This window comes from Trichosporon asahii, assembly GCF_000293215.1.
Source record: "Trichosporon asahii var. asahii CBS 2479 unplaced genomic scaffold scaffold00056, whole genome shotgun sequence".
Classification (NCBI taxonomy): Eukaryota; Fungi; Basidiomycota; class Tremellomycetes; order Trichosporonales; family Trichosporonaceae; genus Trichosporon; species Trichosporon asahii.
The window spans coordinates 75566-95397 of record NW_014040868.1 but is presented as its reverse complement, the minus strand read 5'-3'; the positions used below and the strand labels follow the sequence as shown (position 1 = coordinate 95397).

The following is a 19832-nucleotide window of genomic DNA, read 5'->3' as shown; positions in this document are numbered from 1 at the left end:
GGAATGAAAGGGAAGGAGGATGTCACCCGCGGGCCAGATTAGACGCGTCGGCGCTTCGCGTCCCTCTCCCCATCTTCATCCGCAGCGTCGGTCTCGGCGCCGTCGGCGTCGACATCGGTATCGGCATCGGGTCCAGCGGAGGCAGCATTGACGCCCGAGGCAGTGGGGTCCGCCTGGTTCTCGGGCGCCTGCGCGAGCGCGGCGTACAGCCCGTGCTCGACGCCGAGGGCGTAGGTCAGCGTCAGCTTTTGGGGGAGGTCGGGGGCGATCTCGAGCTGAGGATTAGCTTAATGTCATCGCATGCGAAGCATCGAGTAAGAGGTGGGCCATCGGTCCATTGTCCATCATACCACCTCGTTGCAACACCGGCATTGAGGGCCCGACTCAGTCTCAGCCGCCCGTCACCGCCCGTCACGGTCACACCGGCCGTCTTCGAACACATCACAAACAGGGCCCCATCAGGACAATGCCGATCAGAGCTACCCCGGAGCTTATCCCTGCCCCCCTCATCGTCGTTCGATACCAGCGAGCCATGGTGACAACCCCCAATGTGCACAGCGCCACAGGCACGCCGTCGCGATCCGGCACGGGGCACGAAGTCTGTAACTGGACAGTCCGGGGTGACAAGCGCTGTCTCGGGCAGTGCCGATGGCGTGGGCTGAGACTGTCGCAAGCCGAGACGGCCCGAGCTCGATGCTTGGAGTGCTGCCAGAACGGATCCGATGGCAGAACTGATGGGCCCAGTATGAGGTACTGGTACAACTGATGCGGCCAAAGTGGCAGTGATGAGGCGGGACTGGCAGATGCGGTGAAACTGATGCGACCGAAGTGATGGGATGAGATAGTGGACTTACCCAGTTGATCACGTCGTCGAGGAGGTGCGCCTGTCCCACTGCCATGCCAGCCAACATGTCGTGAGCGACGTGCACGATGTGCACATGGAAGTGGTCTGGGGTTAGCTCATGGGGGATTTCCTAGCTGGCAGCGAAACTTCCAGACAGGCCTGGCGCCACGGCACTGCAGCATCACCACACTCACAGTAGCTGGGTTGGTAATGGATGAACATCCTAAGGTCGCCCTTCTCAACGCCGTACTTCTCCTTCGCGCTGATATACGCCTGCTTGCGAATAGCCTTGAGCAGGGGCAGATGTTCAGCACGCAGATCACGGAGGGAGCGGATACGCCCGTCACCAGTAATGGCAGTGAGGTACAGCTGGCGCACAGTCGTGCCGTCCCACTTGAGGTCCGGGACGAGAACGAAGGTGTTGTCGACGTCCTCGTTGCCGTTCTTGTCGCCTTCGACGGCGGCGTTGGCACCATCAGCGCCGACGAGAGGCAGCTCGGGCGAGCGATACACGACACGCTCGGCCTCCTTGCGCCCCTGGAGGATGGCGCGGACCCACTCGAGACGCTCGGGAGGGAAGGACTCGATGTAAGGCTCCACGACGGCCTTGTACGTCTCAGGGGTCTCGTGCAGGATCTTGCGCGGCTGGGCCGTGTACTTTTTCACGTGGACGGAGGTCGCGGGCCAGATGAGCTTCAGCGCCAGATCGGGGAGTGAGTCGGGCGTGCGCTGCAGAAGGGCATGCGCGGAGAAGTACTGCTGTCAGCTTGAACCGAGAGGATGAGAAAAGCTGGACCTCCCTGCGACCAGCACAGGGGAGAATGAGCTGTCCGCGGGGCGCACAAAGGGCGCAGCGATTGCACTGCTAAATCCAGATCCAATGCAAGGCGTAGATCCACCTGAAACCACTCACGGGACGGTTGTCGAGGAACACGTCGAGGTTCTCGAGCCCCTCCTTCACGAGCTGAGGTGCGCGTTTCGTGTCGAGCGAGGTGCGCGCGACGTGGATGATGGCAGGCTCGCCGTGCAAGGTGCCGTACAGGTACACCGAAGTAGGGCCTGGAGTTAGCCTGCTGTGAACTTGATTGGAAAGCTCTGTCGTCGCTAGATGCCTCGGCATTGAGAGAACCCCAGTGAACAAGAGATGGACACTGAAGCGACTCACCCTCGGAAAGGATACGGTCGAACTCGAACGTCTTGAGCGTCGCGATATCGCAAGGCAGCTCCTCCTTGACCTCAGAGGTCACGACGACGGGTTCGGCAGCGGGGACAGTCTCAGGAGCGCTCATGGTGCTGTCGTGAAGTGTGCAACAATAACAGCATGAGATCGGTGATCAACTGTCTTATCTACTGCTTCAGACATTTTGCTTCCGCTGCAGCCAGCCCAGCCACACCACGTAGTCTACCAGACCTCCGAATCAGGTCCAGGCTGCAAACTACTCGGCTGAAAGGCTGCATGCATACGGACTCTGAGCACAATCCTCGGGACAGCGCTGAATGTACTAAACGAGAGCCGCCAACAGCGGCAAAGGCTTGCCTTTACTGTTAGCAGACAAAGTGGAGGCCGGAGCCCCGCAGTATCACGAGACCATCTCTCTCCTCGCACCCCGGACACTTTTCGACCCTCCTCCGCCCGGCCAGAGCTCGAACTCGAAACGAACTCGAAAAAGATAGGCGTAAGGGAGTATGTTACTACTCGCTTGACGAGAGTGGGATTCGAACCCACGTCCGAAGACTGCGGAGGATAACCGCTCTCGGGGTCGAGAGACGGAGAACCTTAACACAGCGCCTTAGACCGCTCGGCCATCTCGCCTTGATGTTTGCGATCGCACCGGCTGGCTTATGATTGCTCCTGTCGAAAGAGAGTCACGGAAGTGTCGGTTGACAGACTATCGGTGTCTCCAGGATGCAAGGTAGTCTCAAGAGTCTTCAGAAGTCTGGTTCGGAGAGTGTTGAGCGGTTTAGAGCATCGCATCGATGCCGCTCGTGGACGATCATGGGCAGGGGCGTTGGATCGGTTATCCTACAGGCTGCACGTGAATCCCGGCGGGCCGCTCTTGTACAGCAGCACGTGGGACAATGGGCCCCAGCTGAATAGAGGTACTACCGAAAGAGGGGGGACAGAGAGGGTTGTTCTGCTGCAGAAGATGCTCTCGAAGTGAGGTGGACATGATACGGATGGGGTGGTTGAGGCGACGAGAGGGCGCGCAGCACATGTGACGATGTTGTGTCAGTCGTGTCATGGTTATACACATCAATCATTCTCGCTCTTGTCCATTCTCTTCATCCACCCGCCGCTATCACCACCCAGTACCCCGGGGCATGACACCGACACTACCGTCAGAAATCCTGCTATGGATCTGCAAAGAGCTAGATCCCGCCAATACCAGCGACCGCCGGACGCTGGCGCTGGTAGCCCGCTCCTCTCGCACACTCTACGACCTAGCCATGCCCACCTTGTACAAAGGTACAAAGCGCTGATTCTCGACAACGAGGCCTCCTCGACCTTCTCGCGTGCGGCCGCCTCGTCTCCTGCTATGACTCTCAATATCCCGCCTTCATGGCCGCCGAAGACCCAGGCTCTACGAAGGAAGCCCGCGCAGCTGATGACTGGGGCCACCTCCCCGCCCCGAGCGAACGATGGCGCGAGTCGCTAGGTCTGGTGAGCAGGTTGACAATTCAAGGCCCCTTGCTCGCCAAGACGTTACTCTTGCTGTGGTCTGTGTGCCGACCAAACACAGCCCTCTTCCCCAACGTTACAGAGCGGCGCATCTGCGACAGCGCGCAGGGGCGCGCAATCGGAAGACGCTTGGATGACTATGAGCAATGCGACATTGATCCGCGTCACGGGGTGCTCCTCTTCAACTCACCGGGCTGCTGCAGCGGAGGTCTCTCTTCTGATCCTGCCCTCCTGCACCTGCCATCGGCCGGCTTCAAAGACATCACCTTACACTCCGGTGTTCCCTTCGTGTCTACGCTACCCAAAGCTTGGGACAGCTGTACCGTTTACGAGACCCGTCCGGATGAGGTGCTCGACGCCCTGCGCAGGGACAGCCGGTCTGACCAGCCAACAGATCTGGAGACTGCTGCGGAGAGATTGCGCGGACTCGACCTGTGCGGTAGTGCGAGGGAAGGGGGGCTCGACATCGGCGGTGTCCCTGAGCTGCTGTACTGGGGGGAAGTGAGGTACTGCATTCCGGACCGACTGTACGAGAGCAACGAGGAGGACTGGGAGGAATACTCGGAAGAGTTCGGGGAGGAGTTGCGAGAACGTTTTCAGATCCTCATCAAGGACTGGAGGAGGATTGCTGAGCTTGTGCAGTGTGATGATGATCTCGAGCTTGTGTGGGATGGGAAGGAACGGGACCGTGCAGCGTGCGTGACTGTAATGAGTAATGGACCCGGATATCAGCAGGTGATCCACTAGCACCTGGGGAGGACGAGTTTTATTCAGTAGACAAATGATGAGCCAATGACCTGTTATGCAGTCGTGAGTTGCTGGTCCGTTTCTCTTGACAATCCGCGAGTTCTGGTCGTGTGCGCATAGATGAACATCGGAAGTTGAGATGACCGGGATAACTGCGGATCTTCAGTGGTCGCCGGCGATATCGCTTGATCCGGTGCGTTCGGAATGACGCCCTGCAGGTAGCAGTGACCAGCGTGACTCCGTATGCGATGGAGTGGGATGAACAGCGTGGAGAGTACGCAGAAAGTAGGGTAGGACGATGAAAGCAACCCAGAAATAGGTCACCGTCGGCTAGATCCGATATCCGCCACGCGGGGCCAGTTCCAGCCAGTCGCCGCTTGCCCCGGACCGTCCAGTGCAGCGCGTGCAGCTCTGCGTCATATCAGTGGCCACCTCCTCGCATCGTCTTTTGTCCTTCTCGTCCTATCCCTCACTCAACAAGCAACCATGAGTGTCGACGCCAATGCCAACGCCCGCTTCTACGCGGACGAGAACGCCCCCATCTGCCCCCTCGTCGTCAAGGAGTTCTTCGACGCCCTCTCCGACAACGAGAAACGCTACGCCTACCACATCGGCCGTGCCAGCTGGATCGGCGCTCGCGTCATCCTCAAGCAGACGACGCCGTATGCGTCTGACCTGTATGACCTGCTCCGTTACGTCTGGTCTGACAAGGACGGCAAGCTCGCCGATCTCGACGCACTTCGCAAGGCGTCTGGGCTTGATGAGCAGGCTTGGACTCACGCCCAGGAGTACACTGCCCAGGTGTTCGGCAACCTGGCCAACTTCAAGAGCTTTGGTGACATCAAGATCATTCCTCGTGTGTCCGAGGCGGACCTGAAGAAGCTCGTCGATGCTTCCGCCAACAAGGACAAGGCCGCCCCGCTCTTCGACAAGGTCAAGGAGGACATCTTCTCGACCACCCCTGCCGCTAGCACCCTCCTCGGCTTCCCCGACCAGGGCCACGTCACGCACTACTACTCGTCAAACGTTACGCAGGACGACATCAAGGCCGTTCAGAGCTGGGCGGATGCGAAGGGTGTCGACCAGCTGAACACCCGTCTCTGGAAGCGCGACGACGGCAGCCTCGAGCTCCGCGTTGCTAGCGCCGAGACCAAGCCGGAGGAGACGGTCGAGCTCGATGGCGGACGCAAGATGCACATCGTGCACGGCGACTACGCGGATGAGATGAAGGCTGTCGCTGATGAGCTCGCCGCCGCGATCCCCTACGCTGCCAACGACACCCAGAAGAAGATGCTCGAGCACTACGTCAAGCACTTCAAGACCGGTTCGATTCCCGAGTACGAGGCGTCTCAGCGCGAGTGGGTTCGCGATGTTGGCCCGACCGTCGAGTCCAACATCGGTTTTGTCGAGACCTACCGTGACCCTGCAGGAGTCCGCGCCGAGTGGGAGGGCTTCGTTGCCGCCGTCAACCAGGAGCAGACCCGCAAGGTGAGCCTACACCGTCACCCTTTCTGTGTCTCCTCACGAGATCGTCTGCTGACACCCCTCACAGTTCGAGAAGATGGTCTCTCGCTCCCCCGAGTTCATTCCCAAGCTTCCCTGGGGTAAGGACTTCGAGAAGGACAAGTTCATGAAGCCGGACTTCACCTCGGTGAGTAATGAGTTTGGCACTTGACACTCTGAGGGTTCCACTGACCTCCAGCTCGAGATCATCTCCTTCGCGACTGGTGGTGTCCCTGCAGGTGAGTTCAATACTGTTTTCGTCTGCTCACGTGGAAAGGAATCAACATTCCTAATCTGGATGTCATCAGACAGGAGGACGGCTTCAAGAACGTGAGTAGGAGGCGTAGAGAGCGAGGGAGGGGTGGGAGTAGTTGGAGGTAACGGGAACGTGCCACCGACGAGCCCCTTCCAAATCACCACCGGCTTAGCGTCAGTTCCGATACTAACTCCAGGTTTCGCTCGGCAACGTGCTCAACGCCAAGGCGCCCAACGAGAAGATTACCTTCCTTTCTGACGAGGACGCGGCGCTGTACGACAAGCTGCGCGGCCCTGCATTCGAGGTGCAGGTCGGCATCCACGAGCTTCTCGGCCACGGAACGGGCAAGCTCTTCATCGTCGACGCGGATGGCAAGGCGAACTTTGACAAGGAGAACCCTCCCATCAACCCTCTGACGAAGAAGCCGATCGAGTCCTGGTACAAGGCCGGCGAGACGTGGGGTTCGGTCTTCAAGACGATCTCGAGCTCGTACGAGGAATGCCGTGCCGAGTGTGTTGCGATGTACCTCGCGTGCGACAAGGACATGCTCGCAATCTTCGGCCACACGGACGACTCGGAGGAGAAGGCCGACGACGTCCTCTACGTCTCGTACCTGATGATGGCCCGTGCCGGTCTTCTGGCGCTGGAGCACTACGACCCGGCGGCGAAGAAGTGGGGCCAGGCGCACATGCAGGCGCGGTACGCGATCCTGAAGTGTTTCCTCGACGCCGGGGAGGACTTTGTCAAGATCGACGAGGTCGGCGACAACGACCTGCGCGTCACGCTGGACCGCAGCAAGATTCTGTCCGTCGGCAAGCCTGCCGTCGGCCAGTTCCTCCTCCAGCAGCAAGTTTACAAGTCGACGGCCGACGCCAAGGCCGGTCACGAGATGTACAACCGTATGACGGCCGTGCCGGACGCGTGGATCAGCAAGCACCGTAACATTGTGCTGGACAAGAAGCAGCCGCGCAAGCTCCTCCTCCAAGCCAACATGACGAAGGACGGGGACAAGGTCGGCATCAAGGAGTACGAGGCGACGCTCCCTGGCTTCATCCAGAGCTACCTCGAGAGGGACATTTGAGCGCAGGGTGACAGGTGACAGAAGATGTATAGAAGTCCATGCAGAGAATAACATGTGTCCTGGCCGGGGGCATGCCGTGCATACCGTGCGTTGCAGCGATCGCAGCACGTACGAAGACTCGAGTGATGATCAGTGATCTGCAGGCACACTTGCAACACGTGGATCAGATACCGAGCCTCGTGTAACGAGGAATGCTGCGCGAGATGCGAGAGCTGCCCGGGGCTCGAACACTCGACGCCCGATCGTCCCGAAGCCCTTACTGCCGATTGGCTGCGGGAGCGAGGGACGCGCCTGTCTTTGGGATCTGAGCCGAGGAACCCGGCCCGCCCGGTGTACGCCTGGTGTGCGTTCCAGACTTCTTGCACCGCAACGTTTGGTTGGACCGGCTGTCGTCGCATTTGATGTGAAAGAACCGTACGACGTCCGTGACGCCTCCCCTCGATCCCTCGTCCCTACCTCCCCTTTGCACTCTTGCACCTCTTGGCGCCATTGATCGTATTTCGCGCACTGGGTTGACGAATTGTGTGCGATCACCTGAGGGCTGAGGGACATAGCTCACGGGACGGGTACAAGGGTGCAGGAGATCTCCTCGTCCCCTTATCGCTTGTGAGTGACGGCGGGTGAGAGACTGGAGTGGGTCGACGATCGTTGCACAGGCGCCGGGCGCTGTTACTTCGCTGTCATGACAGTGGCCTTGCTGGGCCATGTTTACAGCTAGCAGCTCGCTCGCAGGAAACGACATCGCTCTTTGCAGTAGTGGTGGTACACTGATCAGTGCGCATGCCTCGTCGACATGCCTCGTCTGCACGTTGTCCGCAAAGTCTAGCTCGCGATAGACGCCGCAGTGCTTAGGGGTACGGTAGAATAGGACGCTACACGGCTTCTAAACTGCGACTCCTGACAACGTTAGCCCCTAGAGGCACGCTCTAAACGCTGCCGCTGAAGTCAGTGGCCCCGCTAATCTAACGCTCGACCCACTGTAGCCCGTCGCACTGTCGCAGAGATCGACGCAGCAGCATGCAGCAGCGGATGCACGAGCGCAACCGGGAGGGGCCGCGAGTGCACAAGTGCAGGGGAGGGCGAGGCGACAAAGCGTCACGCTGGGCGGTACGCCAGTCTGCGCCAGATTGCAGGCCAACGACGCCATGAACCGGCCCAAGCGCACTCTGCTCGCTCTCGCACAGCTCGCGTAGATCATCACAACCGACGAGCCTCGTTTTGCCTCGCTGTCCCAATTAACCCCTACACGCCCTACGCCAGCGCGCCCGCAGGCCCGCCTCCACCTCACCCGTTCTCCACGGTAACCGCACTGGCTGGCGATCCGCACGACCCTCCCCCTTACCGACCTGCGGCAATCGCAGCCTCGCCCCTGGCTTAGCCTCCCTCTCCAGCCCCTCTAGCTCGCTACCGTTGGCCGCGATTGCGCCTGTCTGACTCGCTGGCACGCATAATGCACACTGCATTCCAGCACGACAGTGCTCCCATGCTCCTGCGTCCCTGCGGTCACTTCGGGATCGGAAGCCGGGGGAAGGCAACAGCAAGTTAGACCTGCACCTCCTTTCGTCGTGTACATAAAGCGACCTCGTCTTCGCTCACTCCTCCTTCCGTTCTCTTCTCATCACCTCGCTCTCTTTTCTCCCTCTTCCCTCTTTCACACACACACTCTAACACTCTTCATCATGGGTCTCCTCGACAAGTTCACCGGCGGCGACAAGGAGAACGTTGCCCAGCAGCAGCAGCAGCAGCAGTACGGCAAGACCGACGGCTACGGCCAGCAGCAGCAGCCCTTCCAGCAGCAGAACTCCAACACCTCGTACGGCCAGCAGCAGCAGTACGGCCAGCAGAGCCAGCAGCAGGCTCAGCAGGAGGAGAAGGAGGGCTGGTCCACCAAGCAGAAGGTGAGTTCTGCTCAGCTTCAACGTTGTTTGCGCCTATAGCTGACTTCAGATCGCCGCTGGTGTCGGTGGTCTCTTGGCCGCCGGTGCGGCCGCCGGTGCCACCGCTTACGGTGTCCACGAGGTGAGTCCTCCGCTGCTAGTGTCTTGGCTGCCCAGCTGACCCTCCAGTACAAGGAGCACAAGGAGGAGAAGCGCCAGGAGGAGGAGAACGAGAACCGCCAGCGCGACGAGGAGGAGAAGAACAAGCGCGGGGAGGAGGAGCGCAAGAAGCGTGAGGAGGAGGAGCGCAACCGCAACCAGCAGCAGGAGGGTGAGTTGAGCTAAAGCCTGCCGGTACTAACTCTCCGCAGAGAAGAAGGAGTACAACGACAACAACAACAACCAGCACAACAACTGGAACAACGACAACAACAACAACAACCAGAACCAGAACAACAACAACAACGACAACGACAACCGCTCGAATGAGGACCGCCAGAACGACCTGGATAGCAAGCAGGCCGATCTCGACCGCCGCCAGGCTGAGCTCGACAAGGAGTGGGAGCGCGGCGGTGAGGGTCTCGAGGAGAAGCAGCGCCAGATGGACGAGGAGCAGCGCCGCCAGGATGAGGCCCAGAAGGAGCAGGACCGCCGCTGGGGTTAAGCTCTATTCCGACCCAAAACCCGCACCGCTTGCCGTGTTGTAGAAACCTTTATGAGTGATAGTAGTAGTAGCAGTTCTCGATGTACCTAACGTCATTCACGATGCCTCCCTTGTTTGTTTTGCGTCAGCCATTGGTGCTACTGAAGCCGTGCGAACGCTTTGACGTGGAAGCGTCGAGCTCGGACACGATCTGCAACCCCCCCCACCAACGTCAGAGGAGGTCAGTGCAGCGGCAAGGCTCAGGGCGCAGCGGGAGCATCTGAACCCCTCGGTAGCTATGCCCTCGGGCGAGGAGACAGCATCCTGTCACCACAGTCTCTGCATTGACCGGCTGCCTGCTTGATAGTCTCGCGACTCTGAAGTCGGTAGTGGCCGAGAGCTGATGTCGTGGCCCGTCAAGCTAGTGTAACACGATCACACGACCAAGCAGTGAGGGACTGGGCAACGTGTCAGGTTCAAATAGCGTGGTTATCGCTCGTTATCGGTGCCTGGAAGCTGACGTAAGTAGCGACCTCCACCACGACTGCACGTTCACTTCCCTCGTCGCTCAGTCGACAGCTCGTCTTCCTTCCTTCTCCACTTGCTCGTGTGCAATACGCTCTCCACCTCCTCAAGTCACGGCTACCTTTAGAGTTGCAATTCAGACTGTGGTCGTTGACTATCTGTGCTAACGACAGACAAAGGGGAGATTGACAAGAAGGAGGTGAGCTACGCTGGCGTGTTGAGAGCTGACTTGCAGAATACTAAGTCTTACTCACTCATTACGACCGGTAAACGATATTGGCGCCTTTACAGAGCAACTCTGTTTCCTACAGACTGGAAGTGCAAGCTTCCGCTGGCTTGTGATCGTACCTGAAAACCATTGCAGCGGAGGGGTGATAAAATTCGACTGAGAAGGAGAGGGGTAAGTTCTCAGCCGCTCTTCCGAACTGACCTGCAGGCAGGAAGACGACTCCACGTAGAATAGTTGGAGCTTTCATATCTCGGGAGCTTTAGCTGAATACCTCTCCCCAAAACCACTCTCACCTCGATGCTCCTGCAGTCGACAGTTCCAATTGTCTCTCTGGTTCCGCCTTCCTTTCTCACAGCTGGTCGGTTAGTTTCGAACCACCGTAGGCTCCCACTTGACCAGCGGAGTAATGACTTGCTGGATCCGCGCTCGGGGACATGGATACGGTGGACGATTGTAAGCTTTCGTTGCCGGAGCCCTAGCTGATACGCCCGCAGCCAGTGACTTTACAGTGGAGTGGAAGTCGTAAGGCGGTCTGCCAACCAAGGGGTACGAGCAGCTTTCAGCTGCTTCTTTGATGAGGGAGTGCTGATGGTGAGTTGTGCCATTCCTTTGCATCAACTGAATGCAGCTGTCGTTGATGCAGATAGTTGCTTTTCCTCCCGGACCTTTAGCCGACAGAGACATTGTTCAAGCGCTGCCCCTCCACCACGCTTCCGCAGTCTCCTCTCCTCAATGCGACACTCGTATGCAAAAGTCGTCAACCCAACGACAGACTCAGGCTGTTCCAAAGGCTCTCCAGCCAGTGGTAGGGGTATCCAACTATCGGAGTGTATCCAGGATGCCCACAGTTAGCTACAGCGTGGTGCCCATTGACCCAACGGCTGCTACTTGCAACTCCCGGCAATGCAGGCTACGCAACAGTGCTAGACAGTTGTAGTGGGGGCTCACACTCCCTATATTAGACCGATGTCGTAACGGACCGAGCCCCGTCACCTTCCATCTTGATCAAGCTCCGATTGGCCTTCCCCTCCGCCCTTCACATCACATTACCCGCCGCATCGCCTATGCCCGTAATCCCTTGCTCATTCCGGTCCCGCATAACCCCATCCAGCTCGCTTGCAGCGTAAACACTGAACCCAGGGCCTCAAAGCACACGGCGTAGACGTACGAAGGTCAACGGTGCATCGTCATAGTCCGCTCACGCCGAGTGGTTTCGTCCCACCGCATCGTGAGCGTTCCTTTCGCCTCGGACTTGCGAGATTAGGTCTGTTGGACTCGTGCCCCGTGCCTTGCCCTTGCCCGATAAGAATCAGAAGCTTCGCTAGCTCCGTGGTCTGCACTGCATGCGCCGCCCATGCCGCCGCCCGAACCTAGACTGGCCAAGCGTAAGGCAGGCGCCGAGCCCGCCGAGGCGAGGCCCCCGCACCCAGTCCAGTCCAGTGGAGCGGAACAACGTGCGCCTCCAGTCATTCGGATTGGGCTCTGAAGCTCGGAATCGTATCGCTATCGCACTATCGTTGTTCCTCGGTGCCTCTGCAAGGTCGTGCCTTAGCTCGGCGCTATAAGTAGTTGATTACAGCCGGGCAGGCTGTGTTGAGCGGGCCGTGCCGTAGTCCCCTCTCACCGGGAGCGAGCCCCGACCGCCAGGAATGAGACTAGTAGAGCAAGGTTTGCGTGTGGACTGGAGGAGATGGTGTGATTCGGGGGTCTTACCCCCCGTGATCCTGAGCTACTCTACACCCCGACTTCATTTCGCTCAGAAGCTCGTTTGTGTGCCCCCGAAAACCTCATTGATGTTCTTGGCCGAACCAGGCGATGATCCGACGCCAACCTTCAAGTTCCGGGCGTTCCGGAGGTCGGAGATACGTCTGGAACGTAAGCTGAGGTGTGCGTGGGTCTGGCTTCTGATTGCAAACAATTCTGTGGAAGAGGTCACGCGCGAATGCATGGAATTCATGAATGCGGCCCACCGACCCACCGAATGGGGGCCCAGGAACGCCAAGCCTAAAGCCAACGTGTTGTCGGTGTGAGAGGTACGTTAATGGCGCATGGCCAGGCGTGGAGGTTGAGCCCCACATTTCATCTCATGTTCATTCTCGACCTGCATCCGCTCGGGGTATACGCGACTCCTGTCCTCTGGACCACTGAGAAATGGCCGGCGCTGGGCAGGGTGCCCTGACGGTTTCGCGGCCTTTGCAGGCGTGACCCTGCCAAGGCCGTAGACGGTTCTGTTTCGATCGCTCGGGGGGTGAGCGTAATGCGCGAAATAATGACGACAGAAGCCGCGCGACGCCGCGCTCGCCGGCCAGCGAGAATGGGGCCCTAACGTCAACCCAACCGCGCGTTCCAGTCGAACGAGCCCTGCACACTCACATCCGCTCATCTCCTTCAGAAGGTCCAGACGAGAGCATGTGCAGTACCAAGACCAGGGCGCACTCGGACCCTTACACTGCTCGGGAAGAAGCCGAGGGTGCGCGCTTTTGCGGGTGGGCAGCACGAGAGCTTGACCTGCCGATGCTCGGCCAAATCGCCTTAGTGGATAATCTTATCAGACTAATTGAATTGGGTAGCTCTGGCCCGCATCCCCCGTGTTCTCGCACACGTCCTGGGGAATCCATGGACGGAGTAACACTCCGTGCGATGGGACCCTCGCTCTCTCTACCCTCGCTAGCGGCGCTTGCTTGGCGCCGTGAGAGATCCCCAGGATCCTACAGGATCGCTCAATGGAAGCTTGTCTGCCCGGCAGGGACATGGCGATGTTGCAGGTGGGGCAGACCACTCCAAGCACGAGCCGAGCACGACGTCAGGCCCCGCGAACGCCGCGCGGGCAACGGAAGCCCGGAGAAGACTGCGAGCACATGGGCGATTGAGGGTAGGAGCAGCGCACGGCCATAGCGTGCGACGTGAGAGTTCGTCAGGTTAGCGTCACCCACGCTCATCGCAGTCATGTCCGGAAACACCGCACCCTCGATAACCTATATAAGGTGGGCTGTTGAGACATGAAGCCCACAGAAATCCGGACAAACAGCCTCCAGCCCACATGAAGCTCACCCTCCTCACTCTCCTGCCCCTCCTCGTTGCTGCCTCGCCCGTCGCCCGCGACGACGGCAAGCGCCTCGCCGTCTTCGGCGAGAACGAGGAGCCCGTCCTGCTCACCGAGGCTGAGCTCTACGCCGAGAAGGGCAAGGGCCGCAACTACTTTGACGTGACGAACAACAAGGAGGACCGCAAGGCTTGGCGCGGCTGGAAGGCTGCTGGCGGCAAGAAGGCCCATGAGCAGCGTGAGTTCCCCTTTCTTCATCCCCAGCACTCGCTGACCCACCAGAGTACCCCTCGCCCGGCAAGTACAAGGGCCAGGTTGACCAGCTCGCCGCCAAGCTGGACGAGGGCCGCGCCCGCGACTTCCTGACGCAGTTCTCGGCCTACGAGACCCGCTACTACAAGTCGCAGACCGGCAGCGAGTCGCAGAAGTGGCTCCTCGACCAGGTCAACAAGATCTCCGAGGGCGTCCCGCACAACCGCAAGGAGGTGTCGGTTCGTTCCGTCTCGCACCCCTGGGGCCAGGACAGCATCATCGCCACCCTCCCCGGAAACAAGAACAAGCCGCGTGTGATCCTCGGTGCGCACCTCGACTCTGTTGCCGGACGCGACCCGTACAGCCGCTCCCCTGGCGCTGACGACGACGGCTCGGGCACCACGACGCTGCTGGAGGCGTTCCGCGTCCTTGTTGAGAACGGCATCAAGTTCAAGAACCAGGTCGAGTTCCACTGGTACGCGGGCGAGGAGGCGGGTCTGCTCGGCTCCCAGGTCGTCGCGGAGGAGTACAAGCGCCAGGGCGTCGACGTCAAGGCCTACCTCAACTGCGACATGACTGGTTACTTCCCGCCCGGGGACGAGCACGTTGGCATCGTCCGCGACAACGTCAACAAGAACCTCGCCGACTTTGTCGCCGCCTCCGTCACGACGTACCTTGGCATTCCGGCGCGCGACACCAACTGCGGATACGCGTGCTCTGACCACGCGTCCTGGAACACCTCGGGATACCCCGCCGCCTTCTCGTTCGAGACCGAGTTTGGCAAGCACTCGCCCGCCATTCACACCTCGGCTGACACTATCGACCAGCCCGGGTTCAGCTTCAAGCACCTCCTCAACTTCTCCAAGCTCGCTATCGCGTTCGCCCTCGAGCTTGCTGCCTAGGTGGGGATGTTGCAGAATAGTCTAAAACCTAAGTTCTTATAAGTAGTCAGCAGAAGTAGTCGGAAGCCATGTTATACAGCGGTTCACAGACCACAGGCAGCAGCGTCTTCCACCGATCAATCAGTCTCACGTCATGTCACACGCGCAGCTTGAGAGACTTGGCTCAAGGGCTGCGACCGAATGCGAACCAGTTACGTGGCCGGTCATCTCTGCGCCCCACTGAGCCCTCTAGGTCAGTGCTTCCCCAAGGCAAGCGGGCGATAGGGCGTATCCTTGACATAACCAAACGGAAACTACAATCTTATATGGACTTCTGACTTCTGAAACAGATCCCAAACTACGCACGCACGAACGAGGGGTAGTTGGCATTCGCCTCCTCCTCGCACTTGGCCCTGTACGTACCCACCCCACCGACGTAAGAGAGCATGCGCCTCTGCTTCCCCTCAACGTTTGAGCCCATGTACCACGAGTCGGACTTGGGGAAGAGCGTAGCGTTGACGAGTGAGTCGTGGTGTTCGACCCACTTGTTCTCCGCCTCTTCGCTGGGCTCGACGACCGTCTCGCCCTTCTCCTTCATCTGCTTCACGAGGCGCGTAATCCACTCGGTCTGCTGGGCGAGGCACGTCGTCATGTTACACAGCGCCGCGGAGGGGGCGAGCGGCACAGCCGTCATGAGCAGGTTCGGGAAGCCGTGCTTGCCCAGGCCGATTGTGGTGCGGATGTCCCGCCCCCACTCCTCGGAGAGGGAGCGGCCGCCCTTGCCGCGCACGTCGACGCGGGAGAGACATCCACTGCCCGCGTCAAAGCCAATGGCGAGGATGACCGTGTCGAGCTCCACCACCCGGCCGTCCTGAAGCTCAATGCCGTTCTCGACGAAGCGCTTGATCGGGTTCCGGTCCTTGCGGACGCTGATGGCCTCGACATTGGGTCGCAGGAACGTCTCCAGGTATCCACGCTCGAGGGGGACGCGGTGTGTGCCGAAGCCGTATAGGTCGGGGGAGGGCACGAGCACGTCGAGCAGGTGCGGGTCGTTCTGGAGCCTCGCCTTCATCTTGTCTGCGACAAAGTTGGAGACGTACGCCGACACGTCCTCCTTGAAGAAGATGTCGGGGGTGGACGCGAGCCACATCTTGAGCGAGCCGTGGTCGTACACTTCCTGCAGGTGTTTGTCGCGCTCTTCCTTGGACATGCTGTCCCAGTTCTTTTCGGGGTCCCAGTCGTACTCGAAGCCGGAGAATGTGTGTGGCAGGCGTGACTTGTATTCGTCAAAGCGCGAGTGGTACGCGTCCACGTCGGCCTGGCCCCACTTGGGGTTCTTCATCGGGAGGGTGTACTGCGGCGTGCGGGCGAAGACCTTGAGCTCCTTGCAGTCTGGCGCTATTGTTTGGATCACCTGGATGCCCGTCGCGCCGACGCCGATGACACCGACCCGCTTGCCCTTGACATCGACGCCCTCGGCGGGATACAGCGAGGTGTACTCGATCTGGCCCTTGAAGTCGTCCATGCCCTCGAATACGTTGGTGAGCGGGGCGCTCAGCATGCCGCCACAGCTGATAAAGTACTGGGCGTCGAGGACCTGGCCGTCGCTCGTCTTGATCGTCCACCGCTGGCGGTCGTCGTCCCAGACAGCGCTCTCTATGCGACTGTTAAAGCTGATATCCTTGCGAAGATCGAGCTTGTCGGTGACGTACTGCAGCCAGCGCTCGACCTCGGGCTGGCCCGGGAAGCGCTCGCTCCAGCTCCATCCCTTGTAGAGGTCCTCGGAGAAGAAGAGCTGGTAGATGGACGCCTCGCTGTCGAACCGCGCGCCGGGATAGCGGTTCCAGTACCATGTGCCGCCGACGTCGCCGCCAGCCTCGAAGGCGCGCACCTTGAGTCCAGCCTCGCGCAGTTGGTACAGCTGGTACAGGCCTGAGACGCCTGCGCCGAGCACGACCGCGTCGAGCACCTGGGGAGTCGTGTCGATAGTCATAGTGGTGTGTACTCGTGGGGAAGAGCTGTCCGCTTCTCCTCGGTGAAGGGCTTTATAGCTGCGTCCTGCATCGCCTGAGGTCGCTTCTGACCGCCCCCCACCAAGATAGAGAGCTCCAGACCGCGCGCCCACCCGTCCTTGTCTCCTGCCGTTCACGGCGGCACGTAGCTGTGCCTCGTGAGAACGTGCACGTCTCCCGCGGTCTGCATTGGCAGGTGGTGTGCCTATCTCTACCGAAGTGAGCGTCACCTGACAGACAAGAGCTAGTAGCTTGTCCAGCTTTGGGTTCGGTGGTCCCATGACATCGTCTGTTATTCTGCAAAGCTGGGGCCCAAGGCCCTAGCCCGTCGGTATCTGGGCCTCCTCAAAGCCGCAGTCTGAAGCCACTGCATCATCACAACACTCCCGCAGTTCGAGCGGCGAGTCACCCGTGCTCTTGGCCTGTGGTTCTGGACTTGAGGGAGGAGGGGCACAACAGTGTCAGGCGGACTATCTGCAGACCCAAGACAATGCCAGGCGGACCGAGATGAGGTTCCCCCACTATCACAAGTGGCCAGGTCCCATGTTCCAAGAGCCTAGCGAGAGCTTCACGCGGATGCCAGCGGCTGTGGAAGGCACAACTATGTGGTGCCGCGCGGCCCACAGTTGTCGACAGCACATGCTCAGTTCAAGCTTCCCCACAAGAAACCATTAATGCTGCGAGGCCCCGCCCCTTCCCCTTTGCTGGTGTTCTATAGTGCCCGCGTACCCTTGTGACTCGTCTCCCGTCCCCTGTCCGGACAGGCTGGGAATAAGACTCAGTTCCCAATCCAACTCAATGGAGTGACGTGCCGTCAGATCCGTCGATCGCGCATTGCGATCTGTCCTCTATCGCTGCCCTCTCGCATTATACCTGCGAATATGACAAAGCCGAATCGGGACTTCGGACAGCGGTTTTATGTGCTCTTCGGGCCCGACAGAATGGATGGTCAGGTGATGTGCAGCATGGAAGGCGGGGAAGGGCGGGGTGCATCCCCGCCCATCGGCTGGCCGAGTTGGTTGTTGACAGTCACTCATATGGCAGTCTAGCTGGCGGCGGAGTACGACCCCGCCGCCGTCGACGGAGGTCCCGTCGGCGACTTGGAGTGTCAGCTAGACCATCAAGTCTTGGCTGCGGGGTCTCTAACTAGGCTCAGACGTGGCCGCGACAACGACAGTGGCCGTATAGTAATGTTTCTGCATGGTAACAACCCCTCCAAGGCGTGGGAGGCATGGTGTCCTGGTGCACTCGAAGGAGTGGGGAGGGTGGAATGAATGGCTGAGAGTCCCGAGGTCGCTCCGGCATTCATGGTGTGTGATATCTCGGCACCCGACGGCTAGCTGCTGCCTGCAATAGCCGATACGCTGGTGGGCGGAGGGCAGTCCGCCTGCGTAGCCCCAGATCACATGACTCACCCTTTACCCCGCACTCGGCGTCCACCGGAGCATCCGATCCGCACTATGGCAATAGCAATCACGTCCCCAGCCGGAGACATGGCGCAACGGGCGACGAGGCTTGTCCCCTCGTCGCTCATAAGTTGACCTTGGTCATCCCTCCCTGCTTCACACACCACCACGACCACCATGACCGTCACGACGCCCACCCTCTCCGCCGACGCGAAAACCAAGATCGACCAGATCCTCCAGTCCGCCGTGGACTCGAAGGAGATCCCCGCCTCGACCTTTGCGGTCGCGACGGCCGACCTCAACGCCGAGCCGGTCTACTTCAAGGCGAGTGGCGAGCGCGTGTTTGGCTCCCCGGACAAGGGCCAGATCAACGAGGATACCGTCCTCCAGCTCATGTCCATGACCAAGCTGGTCGTGACTGTTGCGGCCCTCCAGCTCGTTGCGGCGGGCAAGCTCACCCTCGACGACCCCGAGATCATCAACAAGCACCTCCCCGAGCTCACGTCGCTCAAGATCATCAAGTCGGCCGACGACGCAGGCACCGACCGCACCAAGCCCATCACCCTCCGTCACCTCCTGACGCACACGAACGGAACGGGCTACGACGTCATGGTGCCCCTACTCGGCGAGTGGGCGAAGAAGCACAGTCACCCAGGTGTCTTCGCCTCCAACGCGACCGTGCAGACCTTTGAGCTGCCCCTCATCTTCGAGCCGGGCACGGCGTGGAACTACTCCCTCGGTCTCGACTGGGGTGGTATCCTCATCGAGCGTGTGACGGGCCAGTCGCTCGACAGCTACTTCAAAGAGAACATCTTCAAGCCCCTCGGCGCGGACAGCCTCACCTTCGTGCCGACCGAGAAGCACTACGAGCGCCTGCAGCAGGTCGTGACGCGCGACGCGGAGAAGAAGCTCACCGTATTCCCCGGCATCCGCGAGACCGCGCCCGAAAAAGTCAAGGGCCAGGCGTCGGGCGGTGCGGGCCTCTACGGCACCGCGCGCGACTACCTCCGCTTCCTCCAGGGCATCCTCCGTTCCGCTCAGCCCGGAGGCATCCTGCCCCCGGAGTACACCGAGCTCATCTTCAGCAACCAGCTCCCCAAGGCGCCCGAGGGAACGTTCAAGGGACAGTACGAGTTTGCCGCTCTCATCCCGCACATTGACCCCGCGCTCGTTGCCAATGGCGGCCTGAGCCACTCGCTCGGCGGATACCTCACGACACAGGACAGCAAGTGGGGCCGCAAGGCGGGTTCTGATTTCTGGGAGGGTGAGTCTGCCGCCGTTGCGTCGGTTGTTGCGATGGCATCTACAACTTGGTACACGCTGACACACAGGCATCTACAAGACGTTCTACTGGATGGACCCCAAGACGGGCATCGCGGGCACGTTCTCGACGCAGTGCTTCAACTTTGGCGACCCGACCGACCCCCAGGAGAAGGTGTACAACCAGCTCGAGCGGGCGCTGTACGACGGTCTGCAGTAGGTTGCCTGCGCAGTAGCTCCGTAGGAGTGCCGCTGCCGAGGCCTATGTCTCTCGGTATCTCCTCGAGTTCGTAGTTTCTTCCCTTTCCGGTGCTCCATTTCCGGTGTCTCGTAGCAGCAAAACCATAATTCAAGTATGAATCAGAAGTCATCTCTATGCTTTGGGTGGTGCACACGTAAAGCGACGTTCGTGATCGCTGGCCGAATGCCCACCAGCGCATGCACATGGTGCTTCGTTTCCGACGGAGCATCGTTTCTCGGTGTTCAGTGCGACCCCACTCGGTGAACTCTGCGGCGCCCGGGTCTTGGCCAATACGCAGCGTCGCATATGGCCGTGAGACCGGTTACTTGACACACCCACCCACATTACCCCG

General features: G+C 60.0%; 7 protein-coding genes and 1 non-coding gene across 8 annotated transcripts; 5 read left to right on the top strand and 3 right to left on the bottom strand.

Moving 5' to 3' along the window:
- Positions 1 to 38: 38 nt before the first annotated feature.
- Positions 39 to 2133, bottom strand: A1Q1_03343 (hydrolase; the record flags this gene model as incomplete). Its single annotated transcript, XM_014323175.1, has 5 exons — positions 39 to 275; positions 855 to 949; positions 1039 to 1600; positions 1758 to 1948; positions 2010 to 2133. 5 exons carry the CDS (start codon positions 2131 to 2133, stop codon positions 39 to 41), a joined length of 1209 nt encoding a protein of 402 aa, XP_014178650.1.
- A 412-nt stretch (positions 2134 to 2545) lies between these two features.
- Positions 2546 to 2657, bottom strand: A1Q1_t249. Its single transcript has one exon. It is a non-coding gene; the product is annotated as a tRNA-Leu (tRNA).
- Positions 2658 to 3404: 747 nt separating this feature from the next.
- Positions 3405 to 4271, top strand: A1Q1_03342 (uncharacterized protein; the record flags this gene model as incomplete). Its single annotated transcript, XM_014323174.1, has 1 exon — positions 3405 to 4271. One exon carries the CDS (start codon positions 3405 to 3407, stop codon positions 4269 to 4271), a length of 867 nt encoding a protein of 288 aa, XP_014178649.1.
- A 486-nt stretch (positions 4272 to 4757) lies between these two features.
- On the top strand, positions 4758 to 7111 carry A1Q1_03341 (dipeptidyl-peptidase; the record flags this gene model as incomplete). The annotated part of the gene is made up of 5 exons (XM_014323173.1): positions 4758 to 5759; positions 5824 to 5922; positions 5974 to 6033; positions 6087 to 6104; positions 6227 to 7111. The coding sequence occupies 5 exons, from the start codon at positions 4758 to 4760 to the stop codon at positions 7109 to 7111; spliced, it is 2064 nt and encodes a 687-aa protein (XP_014178648.1).
- A 1679-nt stretch (positions 7112 to 8790) lies between these two features.
- Positions 8791 to 9652, top strand: A1Q1_03340 (uncharacterized protein; the record flags this gene model as incomplete). The annotated part of the gene is made up of 3 exons (XM_014323172.1): positions 8791 to 9009; positions 9059 to 9130; positions 9488 to 9652. 3 exons carry the CDS (start codon positions 8791 to 8793, stop codon positions 9650 to 9652), a joined length of 456 nt encoding a protein of 151 aa, XP_014178647.1.
- Positions 9653 to 13425: 3773 nt separating this feature from the next.
- A1Q1_03339 (aminopeptidase) lies at positions 13426 to 14582 on the top strand (the record flags this gene model as incomplete). Its single annotated transcript, XM_014323171.1, has 2 exons — positions 13426 to 13666; positions 13711 to 14582. The coding sequence occupies 2 exons, from the start codon at positions 13426 to 13428 to the stop codon at positions 14580 to 14582; spliced, it is 1113 nt and encodes a 370-aa protein (XP_014178646.1).
- Positions 14583 to 14919: 337 nt separating this feature from the next.
- A1Q1_03338 (FAD dependent oxidoreductase) lies at positions 14920 to 16554 on the bottom strand (the record flags this gene model as incomplete). Its single annotated transcript, XM_014323170.1, has 1 exon — positions 14920 to 16554. The coding sequence occupies one exon, from the start codon at positions 16552 to 16554 to the stop codon at positions 14920 to 14922; it is 1635 nt and encodes a 544-aa protein (XP_014178645.1).
- A 1602-nt stretch (positions 16555 to 18156) lies between these two features.
- Positions 18157 to 19459, top strand: A1Q1_03337 (beta-lactamase; the record flags this gene model as incomplete). Its single annotated transcript, XM_014323169.1, has 2 exons — positions 18157 to 19243; positions 19311 to 19459. The coding sequence occupies 2 exons, from the start codon at positions 18157 to 18159 to the stop codon at positions 19457 to 19459; spliced, it is 1236 nt and encodes a 411-aa protein (XP_014178644.1).
- Positions 19460 to 19832: the final 373 nt, after the last annotated feature.